The 25,852-nt window shown below is 34.1% G+C and overlaps 1 protein-coding gene across 1 annotated transcript; it reads left to right on the top strand.

Annotated features, from left to right (window-relative positions):
- The first annotated feature begins 762 nt into the window (after positions 1-762).
- Positions 763-25,163, top strand: LOC128994895 (repetitive organellar protein-like). Its single transcript, XM_054419722.1, has 11 exons — positions 763-999; positions 6,007-6,106; positions 7,033-7,177; positions 8,616-8,751; positions 10,659-10,745; positions 14,621-14,740; positions 15,833-15,882; positions 18,256-22,136; positions 22,695-22,870; positions 23,762-23,924; positions 24,735-25,163. The coding sequence occupies exons 1-10, from the start codon at positions 994-996 to the stop codon at positions 23,912-23,914; spliced, it is 4,854 nt and encodes a 1,617-aa protein (XP_054275697.1). The 5' UTR covers positions 763-993; the 3' UTR covers positions 23,915-23,924; positions 24,735-25,163.
- The last annotated feature ends 689 nt before the right edge of the window (positions 25,164-25,852 follow it).

The following is a 25,852-nucleotide window of genomic DNA, read 5'->3' as shown; positions in this document are numbered from 1 at the left end:
ATTAATTATAGGCATACACTGTGCGATACAAGATAATCCCCAGTGTGGATTAAAGTCCACACTAGTGATACTACCAGACTAACCAACACAAATATAGATTTCTCATCCCATTGTAATTTTGAAGCTCATTCTTCGTTCTCTCTAGTCACGGCCGCCTTTAACTACACGCCGCGGCATTAACGGTCACAACACGTCGCAAGTGGTGTTGTTCAGTGATAGTCGTCCCATAAGATAACATGGCAGACATGTGACATCAGCTAATTAATTCGCACTTTATTGATTCAAATTTAAATTTATGAACATAAATTTATTAAAATATTGGTCTAGTTCATGTCCGGTGACACTGACCACTGGTCAGTGATTTGGACTAAAGCATTAAACAATATGCTGTTGGTTTTTAATACACACTATATTTACTTCGTAATATAGATTATAATTATTCACCTAGGAATTCTTGAATAATTATCCATGATAATATGATTATTTTTATTTGTAGCCTTCGTCTTCTAACATTCATATAATTTATTTCTATATACACTGCCTAGCTATATCAGTCAAGCAGACGGATCTTGGTTTCCGGTTTTTGTTTTTCTCCTTCTCCTCTCTCCTACCTAATGTCAAAGAGAAGAGAAGTTTTCGTTTCGGCAAAATCAAATCTTGTTCTTGTTCTTGTTTATTCTTGTAGTCTTATCAACTTGTGAATTCAAGATATTCACAATTCAACAAACCAAAATTGCTGCACTGCAGCTTGAGTTAACAAGTTGGATTAAGTTGTAATCGTGAATGTTAAGTCAATAGGAAAATTTGAAAGGTTTCTACAAAATTATCATGTCTTATGCTAATCATTCTTATTTATTTGTGACTGGCTTAACTTAAAAGATTGTGAAAGTTTCATCGTGGTGTTAGACTACTTAAGGAATGGTTTAGTTAAAAACTTGTTTCAAAAGTAGTATCCATATCTGCTCACAAAAAAGAGGGAAAGATCTCCCAATAATGATGGTAAGTCATAGGCTAAGATTGCAATGTCATTTTGTATAAAGTTACTTTTATGTCTTTTCTAGTGTACTATAACTTATAATAGGCTAAGTTAGTAGCATAGCATAGCTCTGTCATCACTCATCACATTAAAAAATAGTTTGATTTCAGTACCAATCTGGCCTAAATGTGCTTAAAATAGCCCACTTTTAGTAGATACGGTAACAAATTTCAATATAAGTTATAACATAAGTAACTTAGCCTTTATACAGGGGTGCCCAGAGGGGGGGTACTGTGGCGCGTTTGCGCCACAGGAATTTTTTTGGGGGGGGGGGGACTTTTTTGAAGGGATTTTGGGGGGGATATTTTTTTGCTAGCTGTCATAATGAATGTATAATTTTTTATAAGCAGCCCGAAAAAGTGTTTCTAAGTAGCTCACTATCAACACCAACAACATTTTGCCGTTCGTAATTAAGATTGCTTCTAATGGTAAAAACGCACCTTGTCAGACAATGAGACAATCCTTAATATACCAGTGTCGAATTTTACTTGCTACATATGTTTTGGAGGTTCTTTAACTCCACCATCGTCAGGATTTTCAAAAGAACCACTTTTGGAGGTGTCGTCAGAATACGTTACAAACATTCAACACAAAACATGAAACGATTACAGATAGGCCTATCAATTCACGCGTGTATATTGCCGTCGGCAGGACTGGAAGTACTGTAAACTGAATCAGGTTCAGGGTTCAGGTTATGATGGACCGACGTGACGTGGTCTCTGGATTGTCGTCTGCGTTTTCATCAGCTGATATTGGACTATTGTAGTGACTGAGAAGAGTGTTGAAGATACAGAGTGTTTCCAAATTGTCTGGACATTTTTTGTAGACTTGTTTCTTGGGTTAAGAAAAACATAAAATGCCATATAAGTATGGGTCTAAAATGCCTAAATTTCTGTTTGTCGGCCTGTTTGTGATTTTAAAGAATTACTTTATATTTTAGGCATTTTTCAAGATAGAAGTTTTAAAATTAGTGTAAATTAGTAGGTTAAAAGTGCTTACAAATTTTCGTTCCAATATCTCAAGCCGTTTCAATATGGCGGCCATTTAAAATCTTTATTCCATATTTCATGAAAACCGTAAATATTAAGAAAATTGTTTTTCAAATCAAAAAGATAGAGAATTTAAATCCAATCAAATAAGACCTTGTTTGTTAAAATCGGATAACAAACAACCGAATTATCAGTTTTCTTCTAAATTCTGTTACTCAATTTAATTGGACTCAATATTGTTTATTATTTTACAGAGCAGTATGGTAGACCTACTGAATTGCGTTACCGAATGTAGAAAACAACTGATAACTCGGTTGTTTGTCATCTGATTTTATCGTTTGATTTGGATTTAAATTCTCTATCTTTTTGATCTGAAAAACTATTTTCTTAATGTTAACGGTTTTCATGAAATTTGGCATTAAAGATTTTAAATGGCCGCCATATTGGTTAGTCCAATATCAGCTTTTGATAACACGGACGACAATCCAGAGACCACGCCTTTCCGTCTTAACCTGATTCAGTTTACTTCTGTCCTGCCCGCGGCAATATACACAAGTGAATTGATAGGCTTATCTGTTATCGTTTCATGGACAAACGGATTGTCTGACAAGATGCGTTTCTACCATTATTAGTCATAAAAGAAGGCAATCCTGATGCTATCAAAATTAATTATAAGATTACTTTTTCACAAAAACCTTTTGTACTGGTGGCAATTAAGGTATTGTGAGTATTTTGCCCGACGATTTTTGTAAAAGGCAGCCTGGGAGTGGCGAGCAACAAGTCTGTCTTATTTCGTGACTCTGCCTATAATTTTGAAACAAGATACTTTTTGCCAAACTATTATTAATGTACTTAAAGCTGTTTGAATTCTTAAGCCCTGTAAACATTAACGCCACCTAATATATTGTACAGTATATTGTACACTGTGTTGGAGTAGAGTAATTCACCGAGTATATTGTTGTACGTTTTGAAGACGTTGTCTATTTCAATACTGAGCACATGTTGGCTAACAATACAGATTCTGAATTGTAAATTGAAAAACTTCTAATTCTTCCATTAGTTAGATATAATAATGTATTGTTAAATGACGTTTCCTATTAAACATTAAATTTTGATTATCAGCAAGTTTGTTTTTCGTACCTCAAGTTTACTAAATACTTTAAATGCTTGTTTTATGAGGTAAAGGGAAAATTGTCAGATAAATTGGTGGGGGAGGGTAGGTTTAAATAGACGGCAGCATAAATTGGGGGGGGGGGGGGATTGCGCCTCTGGGTTTGGGGGGGATGGGCACCTCTGCCTTTATACCTAACATAATGGCCAAACAAACAATTTGAATTTGAACCTAGTTTTGGTTCAGTAAATATTGGTACCCAATTTTTGCCAAATTCTTAAGCCTAGCCGGTAAGCCTATTTAAGTTGTGAGCTTTGGTCTACCAATTCGGTCGAAGATGTATTTAAGTGCTACCGTATTTATGAAAATTAAAGTCAAAAGCTCAAGTCTAATATTAAAATTTGAAATTACAATCCATAACTATTAGGCATAAGTTACGTATCCTTAGGCCTACAACAGACTCACAGCAGATAGCTTTATTTAGGCTTTGATACAAGCTAGGCTTCTTTATGCAGTTCATAGGCCTACGCCTGGGCTTTGACAAGACAGAAGCCTGATTTAATTTAAGTTAATGCATTTAGGAATATGCTGTTTTCTTTGTGAATTAAGCCTTTTGCAAATGGAATTAACTTTTTTGCCCTTATCAATGGGGGCCAAAAAGGTGCTCACCCCTGTTGATACTTAAATTCAGTCGTGTAGATACTTAAGATACTTTTGGGTTTTCACTTGCAGTCAAACTTGAAGTGGTTTTCACATGTAGATTTTGTAGTTTCTAAAATTGTAAAAGGCATATTTATGATAAGAGCACTTAGGTCCACTGTTTCAGTTGATGTCCTTATTTGTATATATTATGGCCACATTCATAGCTATTTGTCCTATAGTACCTCACTGTGGGCCAACAGTTTTTATGCTAACAGGTTGCTCTTTACTTTACAAAAGAAGGCGGTGAGGTTAATTTGTAGTGTGAATAGAAGAACACATTGTAAGCCCCTTTTTGTGGGTCTTAACATTCTCACATTTCCATCGTTGTAGGTATGTTTTGGCAAGTTTGTTATATGTAAAAGAAAACATTTCTCACTTTGAAAAGATATCTGATGTGCACAACTACTGTACTAGATCAAAAGATAATCTGTCTACACTAAGGCACAAGTATACAGCCACTCAAAATAGTTTTGAGTACCAAGGTGTTAAAATGTACAATTTCTTGCCTGCATCCATCAAAAACCTGTGTGTTTTAAAATTCAAACATGTTTTAAAAACTACTCTAACCCAGGCTTGCCTGTATAAACATGAAGAGTACTTTGGTTTAGAGTTTTAGATATTTTAGGGCCCTTTCACACGAGGCCACTGGTGGCGGCCACCAGTGTCCGCCACCAGTTACCGGCCGGGAAACTGCAGTGGATGATACAGGCAACTTACAAGCCACTCTGCTACAGCCACTGTACTGGTAGTTGTGAAAATGCTGTCGAATAATGAACATCTCATTCTTCTCGCGTTGATAATAAAGAAAATAAGGCAAAGACACAGGCGTACTATACCGAATTGCCGTTTACTTTTCAATTTCGCAAATTAGATCCTCAGTGTCCACTTTCTTTTCTATTATTTCGGCTATTCTCTTATTCTGTTGTTTTCCTTTGTCTTTTTCTTTTTCAGTACCGGTAACGTCCTCTTTATTTTTCTTCTGACCACTCATTTTCACAAACAAACAATTCAACACGAAAACACTCAACAACTACCATAGTGCGTTTGTCTTTGCAGTCTGCACGTGAACTGATTCAAAATAGTAGTTGCGCGCTCATCCACGGTGGCGGCCACTGGTTGCTACGTGTGAAAGCTCCCATTTAATTCAATGCCCCGCGACGAGTTGCCGCCACTGCAGTTGCCGGCGGTTGCCGACTAGCAGTTGCGCGAGGAGACACTGCTCGGCCACTGTGTAGTGGCGGGCAACTGCAGTGGCTGTGTGTGAAAGGTCCCATTTAAAATAATGTTAAAGCTGTGGCGGGCAACCAGTGGCGGCCACCGGTGGCGGCCACCAGTGGCCTCGTGTGAAAGGGCCCTTAGTTGCCAGAGCCATCTTGATTGTTTTGTTTTTATTTTGACGATTGTCATGAACTTTGTACATAGTTTTAACGACAATAAATCATTTCATTTCATTATTTCATTTCATTTGAAGAAATATCTAATGAAAATACATGAACACAAAACACTGAATGTTAATTTTAAGTAAAATTGAAAGACTGACGAGTGAGCCAAGCTTAGTCTTATTGGATGCTCAGGTAAAATTATTTAGTTTACTCAGCAGCCAAAAGGTAATTAAAGAGATAAGCCTTGTGGGAAGACTATCAACACTTTTAACCCTTTGAGGTTGATTTAAACCAAGTTATTGATGAAGGATTATTGCAAAATCATATTTATCCGTGTGGGACAATTTTGCGTACCATAGGTTTGTGAGTTTATATATAATTATTAACAAAGATAAATGTAAATAGGCACTTTTATTCAGTGATCATATTATGTAACTTTTACTTTATATGTAAATTGGTTCTAGCACATATGTAACTTTTAATTAGGCCTATAGTTTTATTCTGTTCATTAATAAAAGCAGAAATCCTCGAATTTGGCTACCCAGTACTTGACACAATCAGTGTCCAATTAACAATGCTAGTAAACCCAAAAGTCTATTAACTTGACTTCGCGGTTGCAGAAAAAGTCGGATAAAGCTAATTAGCTGTGTTTGGTGAAAAATGTATGTCCATAGAAGCTGTTAGACGTAAGTGGAGGTTTTGGTTTGTCTCTCTTGTTGGGGGATCCACCATCTTTGAGGCTCAAACAGTTAAAACTGTTATCTGTAAATTTGAATTGATTTTCAGGACGGTACCACAGAGGAAAAATCAACTCTAAGCACAATTGATGAAGACTACCCACCATTAAGTCCAATTGTTGAAATAGATGAATCTAGTGTCATTGAAGGTAAACTAGTTAGCGTTTGGACTTTAATAAAAATGTGTGAAAATTTCCGTATTCCCCCCAAAGCTGGGGAACGAGCTGGTCTAGTGGTTAGAGCGCGGGACTCTGGTTCCTGGGGTCCTGGGTTCAAATTCCGCCAAATCACAAATGGATTTTATCTAAGTGATAATGCTGTGACCCCTAGGTCTAGCCTGAAGTAATGTGAAAAACAATTCTGGGCTCGTGCCTAGCGTCCTAGGGGGGGGGGGGGGAAACTCCAAAGCCATGCTCTATTTACGCCACTGTGTTTTTTCAAAAAGTCTTTTGTGGTTTTGTTTCCCTAATCAAGTAAGGCTAGACTTTGGTAAATAGGTCTCATAAAAAAAATACTTAAGGTAGGTACAAATTGTAAAAAATTAACATTTTCTGTCTCTTGATTGTCTAAAACACAAGTTATCATGCAGTTCAAATTTTCTTACCGAACCCCACCCCCACCCCCCCATTACTCAATATTACCCCAAAATTACCCCAATATAATTAATCATAATGTTTAATGTATATTAACATTGTGTACATTAATTATAATGTATATGTGTGTGTGTGTGTGTAAAAGAGAAAGCTGAATAAGGTGTTATCAAATTTATTGTGTAAAATTCATCCTGCCAAGAGGCCAAGACCTACAGATGGTACTGAAAATCTTATTACTCAATGTTTAATGTGAAGACTAAGCAATAATCCAAATTTGATAAACAACAGAAACAATTTTAAAAATAAATCTTTTAAGACGATGATATTTTGCGTTTCGAGTTGTAAGTGAGAGTGTTATCCAGTTTCAGCACATTCTATGGTTTTAGCTAGGCTGGTATTAATCTAAAGTCTGGTATTATAAATGTGTCTGTTCCATGTTGTAATTGACTTGATATATATTGTAACTTTATTTATTTTTACAGATGACAGTAAAATGTATTTCAGCATGGACAATACAAAACTAGACTTAGAAACTTCATGTGAAACCCTAGGAGATAGTAAAATGTACTTTAGCTTGGACAAGACCAAACTAGATTTAGGAACTTCATGTGAAAATTTAGCAAATGGGTATGTTTTTTTTCTACTTTAGCGTACATTTTAATTAGGCTCAACTTTATTTCACTTGTTCTAATGTCATTTTCAAAGCATGTTACATTGCTTGAACTGAAGTTAGGGCCTTTAGACATAAAAAAGTTGATAATAATAATAATAATACCAGTAATTTGTAAAATTTTTGAGTTTTTCTATGACTAGCCTACGTTTCCGATTTTTCAAGCAAGTTTAAATAATTATGTTTTAAAATAATGTTTTAATTAATTTGCCATCTCAAAATTTATCAACATATTAAACAATATTTTCCGTTTATTTCATATTGATGTTGCTAGCTTCTAAAAAAATCCACCCTTGGCAATTGTTCGAAGACTGAGAATAACCAGATTAATATGTTTTGTTTTTATAGATTTAAAAAACAATCCAATACATTATGCAGAGACTATTAAATGAGATAAAATAATAATTGTACCAATGGCCTTGAAGCGATTAAACTTTCTTTACTTTCTTTCCGAGCTTTTCAGAAAAAGTTATATATTTTTACAATTGACAAATAACAAAGGGAAATAGGCCAACTGGGACCCAGATGCTTTGTGTTATATCTAAACTATAAAAATAAACTTTTTTTGTTGTGACACGTTGATTACTAAATACTGTTGCTGATGGCCACTGATGGAGCACCAGCCTAATCCTGACATAAAATACTCGTACTTAAAATGTCACCATATACCACCACTGCCTCTGTGTACCAGCAGGGGCACGTGTACCACTGGTTGGGAAACACTGGCTTATATTAACACGTTCGCTGCGGGTTACCGCCCGGGCGGCAGCTCCGCGCTCCGCCACGCTGCGGCGCGCCGCCTGGGCGGTAATGTGCACCCGCCAACCTTATTCCGCAGCCACACTCCGGTGTAGGTCGGAGTATTTTTGTCCGTGCTTCGTGTATGACAGTGGCAGTTTTGTGGTGCAATCCATTTGTAATTATCGTTACTCGTTCCGAAACTATACCTGGTGGATTTTGACTCACTCATTACGTTTGTTAACTGCAATTTTGTGCTATATTAATTTTGTTTTATTGTAAAACAATGGCATCTACTGTGAGTGTTTAGCAAACTACGTCGACTCTTGTCATGAAACAGGTCATCACCACACGTTATTTGATATTCGTCATACCGAAATATGAAAGCCAATAGCCCGGCAATCGGGTTTGTTCGACGCTGCGGGCTGCGCCGCACTGGAGCTACGCCTGCCATTTGATGGGCAGCAGCGAACGTGTTGAACTATGCTAGTGTTGAGGTTTGGTGTAAAAAATACAAAAATCTTGCTCTGTATCTAGGTTTTTACCTTCTCAAACCACAGTTAGTAGAACACTTTTAGTTTTTTTCTAATTAAAAACTAGCAAGATTCTGGTTTTTTTTGGTTGTCCAAAAAAACTAATGATTCGTCACTCATGTAGGAAGTCTCCGCCAGAAACTCCTCCTGAGGTTCTGCGAGTGCGATTGAGCAGCCTTCAGAGTGAATTTGAAGAACTGAAAGAGTTTACTGATTTGGAGAAACAGACCTACCACTCTGACTGTATACCCAGGGACCAGGTTTGAGATTTTGCTGTTGTTTGATCCAATGAGTTTATTTTGGTAAGAAAGAGGGTCAAATATCTTAAAATTAGAGCCCCAAAAGAGTAACTCAACTTACCATTCTTAAATAAAGCGTTTCCAAGCTTTTGAATCTGTAAGCTCCTGGGCTATTTTTCTGTAATTTTGTTCGCTATAAGCACAGAAAACATACTACTATAACCCAGAATGCTGACCGCGTGGAGCTTTTCCTGTCAATTCGTAGGCAGCGCCACCAGCATACAATTCACCAGCATAGCAATGCTGGAATGCTGGTGGCGCTGCCCAGGGCAGTCCGAAGGGGGGGGGCAACCGGGGTTAGCTTCCCCTGGCGCCGTGGCTGAGGGGGTGCCGCGCAGCGGCTATTTGTATTAACATATACTATTAAAATATGCGAATGTGACTTTTACTGGGGGGGGGGGGGAGAGGGCGCCAAGACCACATTTTCTCTGGGCGCCGCTATCCCTAGGGACGGCCCTGGCGCTACCTACGAATTGACAGGCAAAGCTCCACGCGGTCAGCATTCTGGGTTATAGTAGTATGTTTTCAGTAGCCTACTATAAGCCAGAAGAGCTCTATTCCTTTCCAAAGCTACTCAATTGAAAACTTATTAATCAAATCATGAGGTACAGTTTCTTGCACTGATTGACCTTACAAATAACTAATTTGTCTTAAAAGAAAATTTACACATATATTCAGCTGCACATGTACCCTAAATGTGCTGTTGAATGAGAGGCAAGCATAGAACTACAAGGGTGTCCACATTCTGGAAAGTCAGGAATAGTCATGGAAAGTCATGGAAAAAAATTCTGGTAATTGAAAGTCATGGAAATAGTCAAAAAGTAATGGAAATACCCAATGATGGAAGGGTTTGAGGGGACCTTTCAATGCTCTAGTCGGCTGTAACCCTGACTATTGTAGCATTTTTCAGGATTTTTTGCAAATGTACGACAATTACATTTATTACAGTTGTATTGGTTTATGAGTTTTGAGTTTCTATTTGTTCATTGTTGTACCTATTGTACTCCATTGTTATCTGTTAATACATATTTCAGTATTTTCTGTGAAATAACTTATCTAGGCAGTACTATTCGTGTGTGTATGTTATATTATAACTTTCGAGTAAAGTTCGTGAGTCATGGAAATCAATGGTAAAAGGTCATGGATAGTCATGGAAAGTCATGGAAATTAATGACAAATTTTCTGTGGACACCCTGCTAACTTTGGGGTTAACCAGCTAGTACTCTTATTGTGGTACGATATTTTAATCTAAAACTGTACAAATCCCTAAAATTTGTGTAGATATCTTGGGGATCAAACCCATATCTCCCGCCCAATTCCAAAACACTATAACCACTAATCTAGCAACATACTTTTTGTTGTTTTGTAATATGTTTATGTGTTAGAGAATACAAAAATAATTATCATATATTTTTATACCACAGAACAATTCTTGCCCCTAAATAAGGCATTCTTTGCAAGAGATGAAACTAAAAAAAAATAAGTTTAATAAATGTACATTTTAGTATTTTATTCAAAGATTTAAGTCTAAAGTTAGTACTAACTGTCTTCGATTGTGCTAAAGCATATAAATGACATAATATGCTATGTTTCCCGTTATTTACCATGAAATATAGAGATTATATTTTGTAAAGTATAAGTCATCTCCTATAAGTCATCTCCTATAAGTCATCTCCTATAAGTCATCTCCTATAAGTCATCTTCAGTGTGTCTCAGATTTTATTGTTACAACAAGATGTATACTGAAGTTTCCATTCAGTACTATCAGTAAATAGATATATCTATAATTATTTATGAATTAAAATATGATTTAAATAAAATATTCAGAAATCCACAGTAGGTCAATAGTTTTAATTGTTCATTTTCAGGTGAAATCATTGGAAGGAGACTTAGCATCGCTAAATGACAAGCTACAACAATTAATGGAAGAAAACGCAGAGTATAAAAATAAACTGGTAAGAAATCTGTGTAATTTTACTATTACGTTTTTTATACTTTTACTCATAAATTTTCACAGATAATGGAGGCTAATAGTAAATACATAGGCAACGATTATTCATATTGTAAAATCTGTTGATATAGAACAATTTTGGACCACAGACAATAGCCAATCATCATTGTTAATTTATTCCTAAAAACTTGAACACAAATGCTTAATTGAATTGTGTTGGTTATAATGCTGGCAATGTAGTTGTGACCAACCTGATTTCTTTGAACTTCCTTTGAGACCGAAAGTTTACAGTTGTCAACGGCTTGTTCTGCCGTGTCCGCTGTGCAACCTGCGTACGGTTTGTTGTGTGAATAAATGTGGCCGGCCAACCACTTTTTTATGTTTTTTCTGTCCAAGTGTGAACTTTATGTGTCAATGTGTGTGTATGTATTGATAAAGACTTCTATCAGATTTATGGACTAATTTGATGTGAATTTGAAAATTGGTCTTTGACCTGAAAATGGTCATTCCTCAATGCCAGGATGTCATTCACTAAAGACGGACAAAGGTATGTAATGTATTTTATCTTTCAGTCAGTCTTGGTGGCAAGAATGTAAAATAAAAGTTGTATCGGTTGAAAGAATTCAATTTTCAACTTTTTTACAAAATCAACAATACTTTTTTTAGTTTACTATTCTGGAATTTAATTTCACTGGATAAGGTTGAATATTATTAACAAAAGGTTTTGGGGAAAGACTAAAATTGCCTATGATCTATTTTATGGTCTGAACTGAATCAACAAAATTTAGTCAATATTAAGTTAAAGAGTCTTCTTCACCCCTGCGAAGACACTAAAAACATGTTTCAGGATTCCCTTGCTTTTAATGGAATGTCTTAAGATCTAATGTTAACACTTTTCCTACAGATTAATGTCAGTTCTAATGCCCTCATACATGTGATATTCCACGAAAAAATTCTTATATCAAAGATTTAAATCAATCTCAATCTTAAAATAAATTGTATCTTTCAAACATTGATAAAACAATTTTTTTCATTTTAAATTTTTTGAGGTATAATAGATGTCTAATACAACTATTCAACTACATTGTTACCAAGTTTTAAGAAAATCTGTTTAACAACGGTGTCCGAAACGGGGGACAAAATTAAATTGTTTTGTCGGAGGGTCAAAACAATTTAATTTAATAATAATTTAACAAAGGCGCTACTAGCCTTTTACAAAACTTGGCTCAGGCGGTTTACAAAACATGTCATTTTGGAAGTTGTGTGTTTAAAATGTTTTCAGAATTGTGCGCACAATGACCCCGCGCTACCTTCCCGTCCTCACCACCTTCCTCCCAAAGCCCTACCCCCAAAACACAACTACACCCAGGGTGATAAAGACTCTTAGAATTAAGTTGATACTGTGTAATATTTGGTGAAGGCACATTTCTTAAGTTGTTGGTGTTTGATTATATAAAATTTCAAGCAGCTTTGTACTTGTTACTACCGTACTATTTTCAATCTGCCTTTGGTTGAAATCTATTTTGGTCTTAATGATTTTATGTCTATACAATTTCTTTAGATTTCTAAGTTGTTCACAGACCCTTAGATTAGAAGATAAAAAATATTTAGGATTTGCAGAAAAAGAGATTCTCAAAGATTCATTAAGGAACTTACTTAAAACTGGAATTTCCTGCTGAAGACCTGTTAGTGCGGCTTGTGTACCATTTTTTTTTAGTAATTAAGGAACTTACTTAAAACTGGAATTCCCTGCTGAAGACCTGCTAGTGCGGCTTGTGTACCATTTCTTTTTGTAACCCTATCTCTTTGCTATCCATTTTTTCTTACAATACAAATTTAAATATTCAATACAAATTTGTAAAATCTATATATAAAATAGGCAAGCAGGATTTTTGTCGGCAGAACTCCTCAATGGTTTCTCATCCGATTTTTTTGGTTTAAGGCTTGTTGATAAAGATCTCATTCAGTAGATGTCATAAGGTCTTGTATGTTGAAAAAATCGCCTGGGCTCCGTCCCAGTGGCTTTTAAAGTTTCCATATTATCATTATTTGTTTACATTAGATTAAGCTCAGCTGGACAATTTAACTGCTGTTAATATTTTAAAAATTACAATTGAAGGAAACGCGCCTGTGTACACACATTTACTGACTTTGTTGAAATGAAACATTTACTCATTTGAATGTGGGCTTGCGTTCGTATGATAATGGAAAAAGGCAAGAAACCGAGGCAGTTTGATATATTTCACCGCAACATTTTTTTTATATTCTAAGTAAATAAAATTGTGACAGTCAGATAATGCAGGAAGTCGGGTAGTACTTGGACAATTTTAATGCTATATAAAAAAAGACTGCTTTTTGTAAACATATTGGTAACAATGGTGGTACCATGTAAGCTACAGTATCAATGATGAAGATAAACATGGACAACAATATGGGGCTATGGGTGAGTCAGGAAACATTTCTAGAAAACACTAAATCAAGGCTAGCTTTTGAAAAATTATATAACATTTACAAGAAATGTTTGTTATATCGAACTGTTATGAACAGTGTAAGTATTTCGATTGGTTACATAAGCTTTTAGTTGAATCTCATAAAAAATTATGACTGTTATTAGTTTTAAAATAATAACTCCTGTAATACAGGTACTTGAAAATTGCTTGATTTCGAGCAACAGGTACTCTAGTTTTAATAAAATACGTTATTATTTTGCCTTGGATTTTTATTTTCTTAAAAAAAAAGATCACTACTAATGCTTGGACTATTGCTATGAATTCTGATTCTTTCCCTTCTGATCTTCCCCTTCTTCTTATAGTAGTGTGTAGAACTATTTACACTTCTTTCACTGGACTACTTTTTATAACTGCACATGGCATCCACACCAAGCAGAACACTAGATTTCATCGAAGTTGTTGGAACAGCTGGGTTCATTTTAATGGTTGTTGGAGATGTTGCAAAGGATGTCTCAGTACAGTAAGAGCAATCTGTCTGGGCGTGCGGTTCCTTCACTACTAGCCGTCCCCCGTCCACCTCTCCTGGCCATGAAGAGCTGAACCACCCTCGAGCTGTGTAGGCCAGATGTTTTTTGAAATTACCAATAAACACTCCCCGCTACTCCACGCGCCAAGACTAATAGCTTTGACTAATTTTGAGTAGTAGTTGGATAAGAGGCGGTCGTTAACGTTTCTTCAGGTTCAATATAATTGTTCATCTGACTTGGTAAGGATAATGCATCCTTGATTTCAAAACTGAGAAAATGTTCATTTTTTGACCATGTTTCTTTTCCATTGGATACAACAATTGTAACAAAATACAACACTTGCAACGAATACTCTCAAAACTCAGTCTACTCCCCATACCTCCTCCAAAATCAAACACCACAGGAACTGCGCAGCCGCACCAAACACCGCCGCCAGAACAGGAACCATGATGGGAGACATTGCTGGTTTAAGCCTCTAAATGTTTTATGAAGAAATTATTATAGTTGATGATAACTGTAAGATCTCTTCCTTAAAAGTGTGTTGTATCTATGGATACAAAATTTTTGTTGTATTTTATTTTGATCAACTAAGCAACTAATTGTTGTTAATTGTTATAGTTGTTATGTTGTTAAGTGTTTTATATCTGTGTTGTTAATTGGAGATGATAACTCTTGTATAATTGAAATTAGTGGATTTTAAGATGTTTCCTTGAATTCATCTGTAATACAAAATTATGGAATACAAAAATACCTTTTTTTAAATACACTCTAGTTTGTAGCTCATATTGATTTTTTTAAGGAGGGACTATTCATTAATTATTATTTAACTATGATAACTAAACTGCAGTACCTATTTATTTTCTCTCTTATCTCTTACTTTCAAGATCTGTTTATTTTCCCAGGAAAAGAATAAAGATGAACAGGTTAATCTTAAGTCACAGCTAACGAAAGCTTGGAAACTTCAGAACAAAAGTATGACTTTGATCGACCAGATTAAGTGCAATGTAAAAAGTAGTATGAAGGTAAGTGTGCAATGATTTACTACAATTGCTATTTTGAATAGGAAATCCGTAATATATTGCCTTTTCCACTTGATAACATAGGATTACTTGAATCATTTAGTGCCAATATGTATTTAAGTGCTAGAAACAGTTGTAAACCTATACAGTTTTACACCGTTAACAATGAAGATTTGCAACAAAGACAGCAAATGTATAAACAAATTTATTCTTTGTGTAAAGTTCATTTTTGGTGATGACAAGCTAATGCTTTTTAAAGGGTTTCTAAATTTCATGATGGAATGGCCTCTGGATCGTCTGAGTGAACTTAAATATTTAGACTAGCTGGTTGTTGTCAATCCATCCCTGGTAGTTTACAATGACTGCAGCTGTTTCAGATTCAGGTCACTGTCTTGCCAGTGGCAGATCCAGAAGGGGGGTGAAGGGGGCGACCGCCCCCCCTCGTGCATACACATTGCGTAAAATAATTTGTCACACTAACTAACACTAACTTGGACAAGGAAATAGTATAAAACTGCCATTTTGGAGACTTAGTTTATACACATTTTTTTGGGGGGGGGGGGGCAACCCCGAACCCGCCAGACCCCCTGGTTTGCCGCCCCCCCCCTTGTGACTGTTCTAGATCCGCCACTGTGTCTTGCTAATAATCCCTCTTGTGGAGGTGAAAATCAAAATCAAATCGGAAAATACATCTAACGATTGAAACACACCAGACAATGCATTAATAAACTGATCGACTAGACACTGATTGGGCTTGAGGCGCTGCTTGCTCTATCATGATCTATCACTGTGTAAAACTTTACCCCAGTCAGTTCAGTAGTCTGTACCTAGAACAAACACTTTTATAGAAACCACCTCTTCTTCATAATACACAGAATAAATAGATCAATGTTCACACCACCGATAATAAAATGTTAGCAGATGCTGCACAAACATCTCTTTGAAATAGTTTCAACCGATCTCAGAGGGCCAAAGAGTTCTAACCATACTTGGTTTGGATTCATATCCACAAAATGTTATAATTATTGGAAATTACATTTATGTCAATAATGCTGATGTGATTTGGGTGTGTAATGTATCCTGCCTATGTTGCAGAAAAGCTGTACAATTGAGGAAATTGAGATTATTCCACCATTCCCGTGTGTGTAAGTATCTTAATATTTTAGTTTGACTGCATTTTTTAGCTCATTGTGACAAAACAAACTAGATAAATTGAATTGATAATAAAAAGATTTGAATCACTTGAATTGTAGAATTTTTTGACTCATTTCTATACCAAGAATGTACGGTATGATCCAAGAATCGTCTCCAACTGGATTTTAGCTTTTTCAACTTAAAAAATGTAACTAAACTACAAAATATGTGAAAATGCAGTACGGTAGAATTGTTCCATTAGAAATTCATTGCCGAGAGGAAATTTTTTTTAATATCTAAAAATAAAAGTAAATAATTGATAAAAAAAACTCTGGCTAATACTGTAAATCATTCTGATTCTTAAGTTCATAGGAAAAAATAATTGTTAGAGAATTTAAACTATTTTTCAGAATTATGCATCAATTTCATTACAACATTGGTAACGAACATTGGTTATACGGGTAGGATGTAGGGTTGACGAGTGCCCGAGCGGTACCACAGAAAACATACTTCTGTGACGGTACGCATCGTATTGCTACTGCACTGCCACTATGCTGGCTCGGCTCTACTGATCGGAGTGATTGGGGGCGCATGCATGCTAGACACTGTTACCACCCTCACCTCACAAAAAAATTTACCAATCTTTTGATTAGTTAACATCAATCTGCAGTATCAAGTTAAAATATGTAATACGATGTGTTGAATATTAAAATAAACCACGAATGTATCTTTAAAATCAACGAAAAAATATTAATCTCAGTTTGCAATAGGTTTTAGGAAAAATCAATACCCTCCAAAGCACCATTAATGCTGTCATCTTATCCTCAGACCTAAGGATCGGTATGGTTGGCCGGAGTATTGCTCTATTTTGCTTTGGAAATTTAACCTAGATACCACCATAGATTAAATATAACTCAAGTAGACTTCTTATCACATTGTTAATTCAAAAGTTTTTTCATGTCTAGTTCATGTTGGTGACACTGGACGTTAGTTTTGACGTAATTTTGTTTCTATTATTTTAGGGTTAGTTCTATGTGTGTTTTAATTTCTTGTAATATAACCAGGTGACGATCTATTGTTTATGATTAGATCGTTTTATTTTGGATAAACTAGGTTTAAATAACAAGAATTGTTTTCAGCTAATCCATAATGATGACAAATCTACTAAAAAGAGTATGTTTAATCTATGGTATCACGTACTGTATGGAGTCCATGTTTTTGGTGAAATTGGAATCAATGGCCTTGTTTTTTGCAGGAACGCTCGTCGGTCGGTTGAGTTTTTTTGTTTTAGTCCCACAAACGTGAGCATTTACTTAAAGCATAAAATTGCTAAAGGTGTTTTAAGACGGCATTTTGTTAAGGCTAAACAAGTAAATTCTTCAAAAAACTTGCAATGATAAAATTCTGACGAGGAGTGGTATTCAAGCAATTAACTTCAAAGGCCTATGGGCATGATATAGTTTTTAATAAAGGTTTGAAGGAAAGTAGGCCTAACTGTGACCAGACTAGGGGGCGGAAAATTATTTGGGCCTAGGGGCGCCAAAATGCTAGATCCGGCCCTGTAGAAATTGGATTGATAAATAATAAATGTTTGGATGTTATTTGAATCTCTGGTAAAATATATTCCGCGTGCCATTTAAAATGTAGAATTCTTTTGTGAAATAAATTCTGTACTTTTTTGTATGAAAACAGGACTAAACTTTGTAAATGATCATCTTAGTCTATATCAATGTCTTTCTTGTCAACAGAAACAATACTTAAAGTTTAATTACTAAGAATATATCTCTGGAAGAGACAATCCCTGATTTGGAAGTACCAATAATTAAAATTTTATTCTGAATTATAGAAGTAATTATTTGTGGCATTTTTGTGAAATTTTTGTATTAATTTAATTTACCCTGAGTCTAACCTATTGCTACTACCTCTTACCTATACTTCAACAGTGACGAAGGTTGTTTGATGCCATGTGGCGCATAGTTATACCCAGTGCTCGATTTGCAGGGGAACGTTGCAAAGCGGCATTCCGGTACTTCTCTTTTGGAAAGATAAAAATATTGGCATAAATAATAGGTACATAAATATGTACTAGTCACATTAAATAGATTACAGTCTTGGTACCTCATTATTTACTAATCTAGTCATACCTGATACAGGTTACTTAACCTTGCTACGCCATAACAATTTATCAATTAAGATTCTGAAAGCTTTCTGTGCCAAATACTATACAAACAAGCTTGATATATTTTTTATTCGACTGAAGTGTCTTACCCATTATAACTGTAAAGTGGTGAAATAAAACGTGATTTTGTAAACATGCTTTTAAGTTTTTCCCTTATCATGAAAATAAATTTATTTTAGGTAATAATAATTTTATTTTTTCACAGGATAAAATCTGAAGAAAACATCAATGACCCTCAATTTGACAGCTATGATCAAACAATGTTAAATTCACTTAAACATCTTTCGGATTTAGTTGAAACATTTGTACAAGATAAGAAACTGATGCAAGATAAATTAGAGGAACTACAGTCAGAATCTTATGAATTAAAGAAACAAATTATAGCTTTAAATGAAAATGAACAAAAGCAAAAGGAGAATATAAATTTGATTAGATTTCATTGTTCTAATTTAGAAAATAAAATGGCTAACATTGATTCAGAACTAGCAGAATTTTCAAGAAAGTTATTAGAATCAGAAAGTAAACGGGTAGAAGCAGAAATGACAAAAGATGCTGTAAAGAAAGATATGTGCAGTCTGAAATGTGAAATGGATAATATACAAGAACAAACCATGTCCATGATTAATACACTTAGCAATACTGTGACTTTGTTGAATGATAACTTTGTCTCTGATGAACACATTGAATCTCTTAAAAGCATTTTATTGAATTCTTGTGATTTGCATGCTATCTCCAACAGCCTTGCAATTCTTGTAGACATTCTTCTAAACTCCAAAAATGAACTTAAAATTAAAAACGAAAAATGTTGGGAGTTGCAATCAAATATCAAACAAGCCAATGATCAACTAAACAGGATTGAGCAAGAAGTAAACGCATATCAAACAGAGATAAAATGGCTCAAAGAAGAAATTGACCAAAGAATTCCCTCACATTTAGCTGAGCTGGAAAATAGTTTGAAAAATAAAGATGAAGAAAATTTGGCTTTAAACAATAATTTAGAAGCAGCATTGGCTCATGTGGATAAGCTTGTAAACAATATTCCCGAACAACAGTTGAAAATAAACAATTTAGAAAGTTCATTGATGAAAACTAATTTGGAAAAATCTCTAGATAAAGAAAGTACACAGAACCACATTCTTTCGGCACTTAACTGTCTAGAAAATATAATACTGTCCTGGGATGAGAAATCCAAAATTGAAGACCTGGTTGATGCACTGAAGAGAAATGAAGATGTCTACAGTGTTTTCAGCTTATTGATGGATGTTCAGAATCAAACTGTTTGTAGTGAAATTGCAGCAAAATACGTGACCAAATTGCTTCTTCACGACAAGAACTTAATTTTTAAATCTGATTTAAATTTCAAACACTTGGCTGATAAAATTAACTTCCTTCAGGCTGAAAATCAAAAGTTAAGAACTGAAGTCAATGTGTTAGCTGATGTTGTCAGGGAAAGGATTAACAAAGTTGATGACCTAGAAAAATTGGTAAGTAATATGAACAACAAAAATATTCTTGTGGAAGCCAACAGAGACAATCAAATTGAACATAAAGATTCTGTAATGCTGGAACACAGTGAGGGTGTCAAGGTGCCTAAAGTTTATAATGAAGATTGTGACAAATTTAAGAAGGAAATTAATAACCTAAACAAAGCATCAAAACCAGACAATGTAGCAGAGGGAAATGTATGCAATTTGAATGAAATAGAAAATCTGATAGACTCTTGGGACCCTTCAGTTACAGTCCAAGATGGAGCCTTGTTTCACTATATAAAAGAAGCATTACTTAATTACTGGGGCAGTCAGAGCACAATATTGAAAAGCGATTCATTACGAATTTGGAATAAATTTGAAGCAAAACTCATTAAAATCTTTGAAGTTTACAACAAAGTACATGGAAGTAAAAAATCTCATCTCAACATCATTGAAGATTGTGATAACAATCAAGATCTTTTCAAAAACACTATTGAGAATGGTGGTTTAAAAAAAGATATGGAGTTAAAAAATGAACTTAATGGGGAGAATATTGTAAATGAGAAAGCAGATCAACTGACAGCAATAAAACATGTAATGGTGCTAGAAATAACAAGCTTAGATGAAAGTGAAAGTAAAGAATCCCTTATGAATGAATCTTTAGAAAATGTATTCAACAAACTCATGTTCATAATAATGAAAAAGGAAAATGAAATGTCTAAAAGTATACACGAACAGAAACAGGAAGAGCTTTGCAATTTTGAGCTTACGATCGAAAACCTTAATAACAAATTGAAATCTCAGGATTCTTGGACAAAAGTTCTTGAATCGGAAAACGACAAAATTAACTCTGAACTTGCAGATTTGAAGAGTTCAAACACGTTGTTGGATAATAAACTACAAGCTCTTACTAAAGAATCAAGAAATAAAAGTTTAGAAATAAACAACATGAACAGAATAATATTGGAATGCAAAACGGAAAACGATTCCCTTACTTTGGAGTTGGATAAAACCAGGGGGATGGCAAACAAGTACAAGGCTTCAATAAGTTCATTAGTTGAAGAAAATGAAAAGCTAAAAGAAGAAAATTTAAACAAATCTAATGATATTAAACTTTTAGAATCCGAGTTGAATTCTTACTCTGATAAGCAACAGGAGCATTTGAGTAAAGAAACTTACACTCCACATCAGAACAATCTCACACAGAACAATAAAGGGGATTGTAATGTGATTGGAGTAAACCAAATAAGTAGCACTGATTACAGTTGCCCAGACTTAGTTAGAGATCAGAATGAGTTTGTTTCTAACTTTGAGACTTTCCTCTCAGAAGCACTTAAAAAAGAAATAGATTTTATAAAAGATACATTGGACAAAAGTGGAAACAGTGTTACCGTTCATGAAATATTGTCGAAATGTGAGGAAAAACTGGACATGCTAAAAGACATCATTCAAGCTATTAGCAGTAAAATATTAACTGTGGAAATGAGGTATACAAATGACCTTCAAAAAGCACAGTCTGCCCTTGATTACAAAACAAAAGAGATGCAAGATCTAATGCTGAGCAGTTCAAAATTATTAAGCGACTTTGAATATTATGAGGATAACAGAAACAGAGAAAATGTTCAAGGTTTCCAGCCGAATAGTATAATGTTGATACAAAAAGAAGTTTGTCAAATGAAATCTGAATGTTTAAATCTCTCCAATGTAGCGGAAGATATGGAAGAATCAACTAAAGCTGGTCAGAGTATTGTGCAGAACATGAGGGAGAAATTCAAGACCATAAGAGATGAAAACAATAAGATGGTGAAACTTGTATTTGACCTGCGTAAATCAGTTGAAAAAGAGCAGGAAAAATGCAACCAACAGAAACAAAAGGTTGAGAAATTAGCAAAAGAAAAACAAACGCTGCAAGCAAAAAACATTAGTTTGGAGCATAAAATTAAGGATCTCAAGTCCAAACTTTCTGAAACAAAAGCAGATGTTTTATCAGGTTTAGACATAAGTTTTCCTTACAATTTATCAGATAGTGAAAAAGTTGCTTTTGTGAACAAAACTCTGAAGAAGTATTCAGATACTCGACAAGTTTGCTTTAGTGCAACAGAAGATTTGAGATTTTTTGGTTACCAGTGTCAGTTAATGTTGTCTTACATTCAAACTATTCAAAGAATTGAGTACAAACAGTATTTGACCTTACAGCAAAAAGAATATTTAGAAAAGGAAAATATCTTGCTAAAAGGACAACTCTCCGCTCAACATATAGATATGAACAGATATTTCAATGTCATAATGTCAAAATCACCGACGGTAAAAACACACAGCCAGGCATTAGAAGTGATTGGTCACATATTCACAGAACATGACATGTTGAAGAAGAACGTTCTTAAAGTCACAAACGAATGTAAACTGAAGAAAGAAAAGATGATGGAGCAACAAAAAGAGCTGAGTTTGCTAACTAAAGAGAACTCGTCTCTTAAGTTCGAATTGTCAAACTGTGAAGCTTCTGTTCGAAGACTGCGTTCTGAGCTACGGAACCTGAATTCAAAATGTAGACGGGAAAGCATCACTTTTGATTTAATTGAAGCAAAGCAAGTGAAACTCGACGCTTCTGTTCAAACAGGTTAGTAAACCTTTTGTAGGCTATACTATCACATAAAATATATTTTAATGATTAGATGAGATTGTTTCTATAGAGCTTTTCTAATTATTTCATTCATACCTTCAGTATATTTTGCACAACATTCCAAAATGATGCTTGAGAGCTAAGAAAGATTGTGACACTGTCTTACTTAAACTTTTGTTTAAAAAATATGTCTTTAAATGTGATTATATGTAGGAATTTAGAGTTTGTCAATGATTAGAAAGAGATTAGAGATTTTTACAACCCTTTCCTTATTGCATATCCTCTCCTCATTAAAATTCCTCAATCAATTCAAGGGCCCGTTATGGTAATGATAACTTGTGACAAAACCTCAAATAAAGTTCCCTATATCTGAGACAGGGAAGAGTAAACTTGCTTGAACTCTGAAATGCACATGACATGACTGACTGACATGCATACCCACGAGAAATTACTCAGAAAAGGTGTGGCCATGTTAAGTATGTGCTTGTTAGTGTGCTCATCAGGTTATCTTTGTGTAAGTTTCAATCATAAGCTACAATTTCCTCACTGTTTTAGATGGGCTTTGCTGCAAGAGGCTCCAGAAGAAAGTAATGGAACAGAAAGATAATATAGACATCCTTACTGCAAAACTGGCTAAGAGTGAACAACATCAACGGCCACTTGTGACGACTAATCCTTACAACAAGCAAGTTACTTATTTGGAAGGAGCACTTGATGCGGCTAAAGAAAAGGTATGACTCACAGGGTGAATCTTGTATGGTGTCAATCCTGTAGTCTATTGATTGAATAGTCATTGAATAGTCATTTATTCAGTCTTTAAACAATACATTATTGTAATTGACATCGTCATTATTATTGTAAAAGATATAAGATACAATACTTATAATTATTAAAATTTGACATGAAAATTCCATAATATAGGCTGCCCTTATTGAACATTTACGATTTCAGACTAACTGTTGGTTCTACAATGTTGAAATACTATGTTTTCTCACCAAACCAACCCCAAAGATAAATGTTAAATTTAAATGTTTTTTAAAATTCAGGATGTACTAAAACTAGAGATTCACTTCCGGTAGTTTGTTTTTACACATGTCAAATACAAACGTCATAGGACCTATTTATAGTTTTAAAGCAATTTTTTATACAAATATTTTAGTGGAATCAAAACTTAACTATTTTTATTAATTTTAAAATAACAGCACTTTTTGTGGAAAATGTTGTACAGTTTGGAAAATGTTGTAGTATTTTTCTTGAAAATACAGATATCTATATTCTGTTAATAATTTCACATTTCTTTACAAGATATGAGATTTTTTATATGCAACATTACAATATTATCACAAAGTAAAAAAAAAATAATAAAATAAAATAAAATAAATAAAATAAATAAAATAAAATAAAAAAGTTATTTGTGCATGTTAATTTAAACAAATTAAGGTACCTATAATGAGATACAAACGGGACTAAAATCAATTAACATGCATTTTATACTGTGAAAAATGAACAAGTGGAACATATTAAAAAAAAAACATATTCACTGACACTTTCAAATCTTACTTAAGTGCTGTATTGAAAATGACATATTTTTTCTTCTGTAGCTTATTACGTTTTTTATTTAGATACACCGTCTAAACTCTCAACTAAAACGACAAGAGTGCAACAACATAGAACTTCTGGAAGCTTTAAAAAGACATGATAGCTGTCAACATAGGTTGGATGAAATGAATAAAGAAATTGAGAAGCTCAAGCATGATAAATGGTCTACAAAATAATCATATTGGTGTAAGTAAATGTTTGTATTTAATTTATAAAAAATAGTTTTTTTCTAATTGGAATTGGTGTTATATTAAGTTTTATGGTTGTATGACAATTTTTGGTCGAGATCTGGACGGTGCTGCTTCCTACAGGGAGCAACAGGAACTTTGTCAGGGTTGTGGTTAAGCAGGATGTTTATGTTGGGTTTTCAAATCATGATGTGAAAGTTTCACTTATCGTGATTTAATCTCTTTAAGCAATAAGAAAACTTGAATAATGATATGATGGTAATGGTAATGATTTATTTTTTGTCTTTCTTTTAGTTACCGGTTAATGCTTTTAGATCTTATGTCACTCATGAGATTACACCATCAACATGTACCAGCTGTATAAATTTCTTATTGTGTAAGTGTAAAACATAGTCAAATGAGCCTTCCACAAAGTTATTGTGGATGTATTTGTCCTTATTGCTTTTCATACTAAGCTAGTTAATGGTGACGTGGAAGACGCTTTAGTTTATGATAAAGCCTTTTTGGTTTGTTATTATTCTGAAGTTTGTGTAAAATAAATAAAATGGTAATTTACATCAACATCTCTGTCAGTCACTAAATTTAACTACTCAATTTCAAAATAGGTATATATAAGTTATGTTATTCACAACAGCAAATAAGAACAGAGAAATACAGCCTAGGCTTGCAATTAATGTGCTTCAAATAGTGAAACAGTTAAACACTTGAATTGGTTTTTTACCTGACTTCTGAGATTTTGTATTTTCTACAACCTTTCTATACATCAACTAGCTTTTGCTCACTAGTTTTCTGTTTGGGTTTCTTTTAGGAATCAGTGTTGCGGCTTTGCAGTTTTCCTTAAAAAATTGAAATAAATAATCACACGACAGAAGACATGGAATTGAGTCCACGAATATTGTTATGATGAGGTAAAACATTTCCAATTCCCACTGACAGTTCAAAATCCCTGGACAGCTTTAAATAATTTAAACAAGAGACTGTTTGTAGGCTATAAGATTTCTCAGTTGTCGTTGGAATATCCTGTATGGTGATAGGGGTCTTGGATGGCCATGTATGTTAATCTTGATTGCTTAAATTATTTAATATAATGTGTTATAAATTATTTGTTATGATAAAATTCCAAATCACAAGTAAAAAAGTAGTTTGATTGGAATGTTCCACACCTTAATTTCTGCAAGAAGAGTTTTAAAATGTAAATAATGTTTGACAAGTAACACAATGATAGAAAACTAGAAAGAAATCAAGATCAGATTATGTCTCAAGAAACACAATTTTCTTTAGACATTATTTGTAAAACATGTAGTAGGTAGTTAATAAATTTGATATGTCTCCAGCTACTAACTCCAGCTACACAAGTGTGGAAATACCTAAAGTTTATCTTCTAGGCCTTTAACCAGAAGAAATAAATCAAATCAATCAATATTTTATCTTGAATTAAAGTTGATAAAATCCAAACTCAACAATACTTACAACATTTTTTAAATAATGATTGTTTATTAGCATTAAAAAGATCATATAGTAATGAAATTCTTTACATTAGATTACCTTTATTGTTGTCGCCTGTGTTTATAATGTAATTCAAGTTCTTAAAAGATAATAAATAGGTATATTAATTTTTTGATGAAGTTACTTTTGTTTAGTAACAACTTTTTATGCTTACAAATGTTAATAATAAGCAGTCAAACAAATCCAAAACAAAAAAGAATCTTAAAAAAGAGCTAAGTTATAGCATTGTAAAGAATGTTACACTGAAAATCAGGAGGAAACTTTAAGTCAGGATGGAAGATTTAACGATCCATAAGTGAAATTCCGTTTGCTTTCAGTGGCTGATGTATGAATTCATTAGCAAGGCTCATCCTGCATGGGATGGTGCTTGCTTCCTACAATATTGTGCTTAATTAAAATATTCCTTGCCTACAGGAGCAT

This window comes from Macrosteles quadrilineatus, unplaced genomic scaffold, assembly GCF_028750875.1.
Source record: "Macrosteles quadrilineatus isolate MER2022 unplaced genomic scaffold, UCM_ALF_1.0 Scaffold_5__1_contigs__length_97177068, whole genome shotgun sequence".
Lineage (NCBI taxonomy): Eukaryota > Metazoa > Arthropoda > Insecta > Hemiptera > Cicadellidae > Macrosteles > Macrosteles quadrilineatus.
The sequence above is the reverse complement of the archived record's forward strand: the minus strand, read 5'-3'. Positions and strand labels throughout refer to the sequence as shown.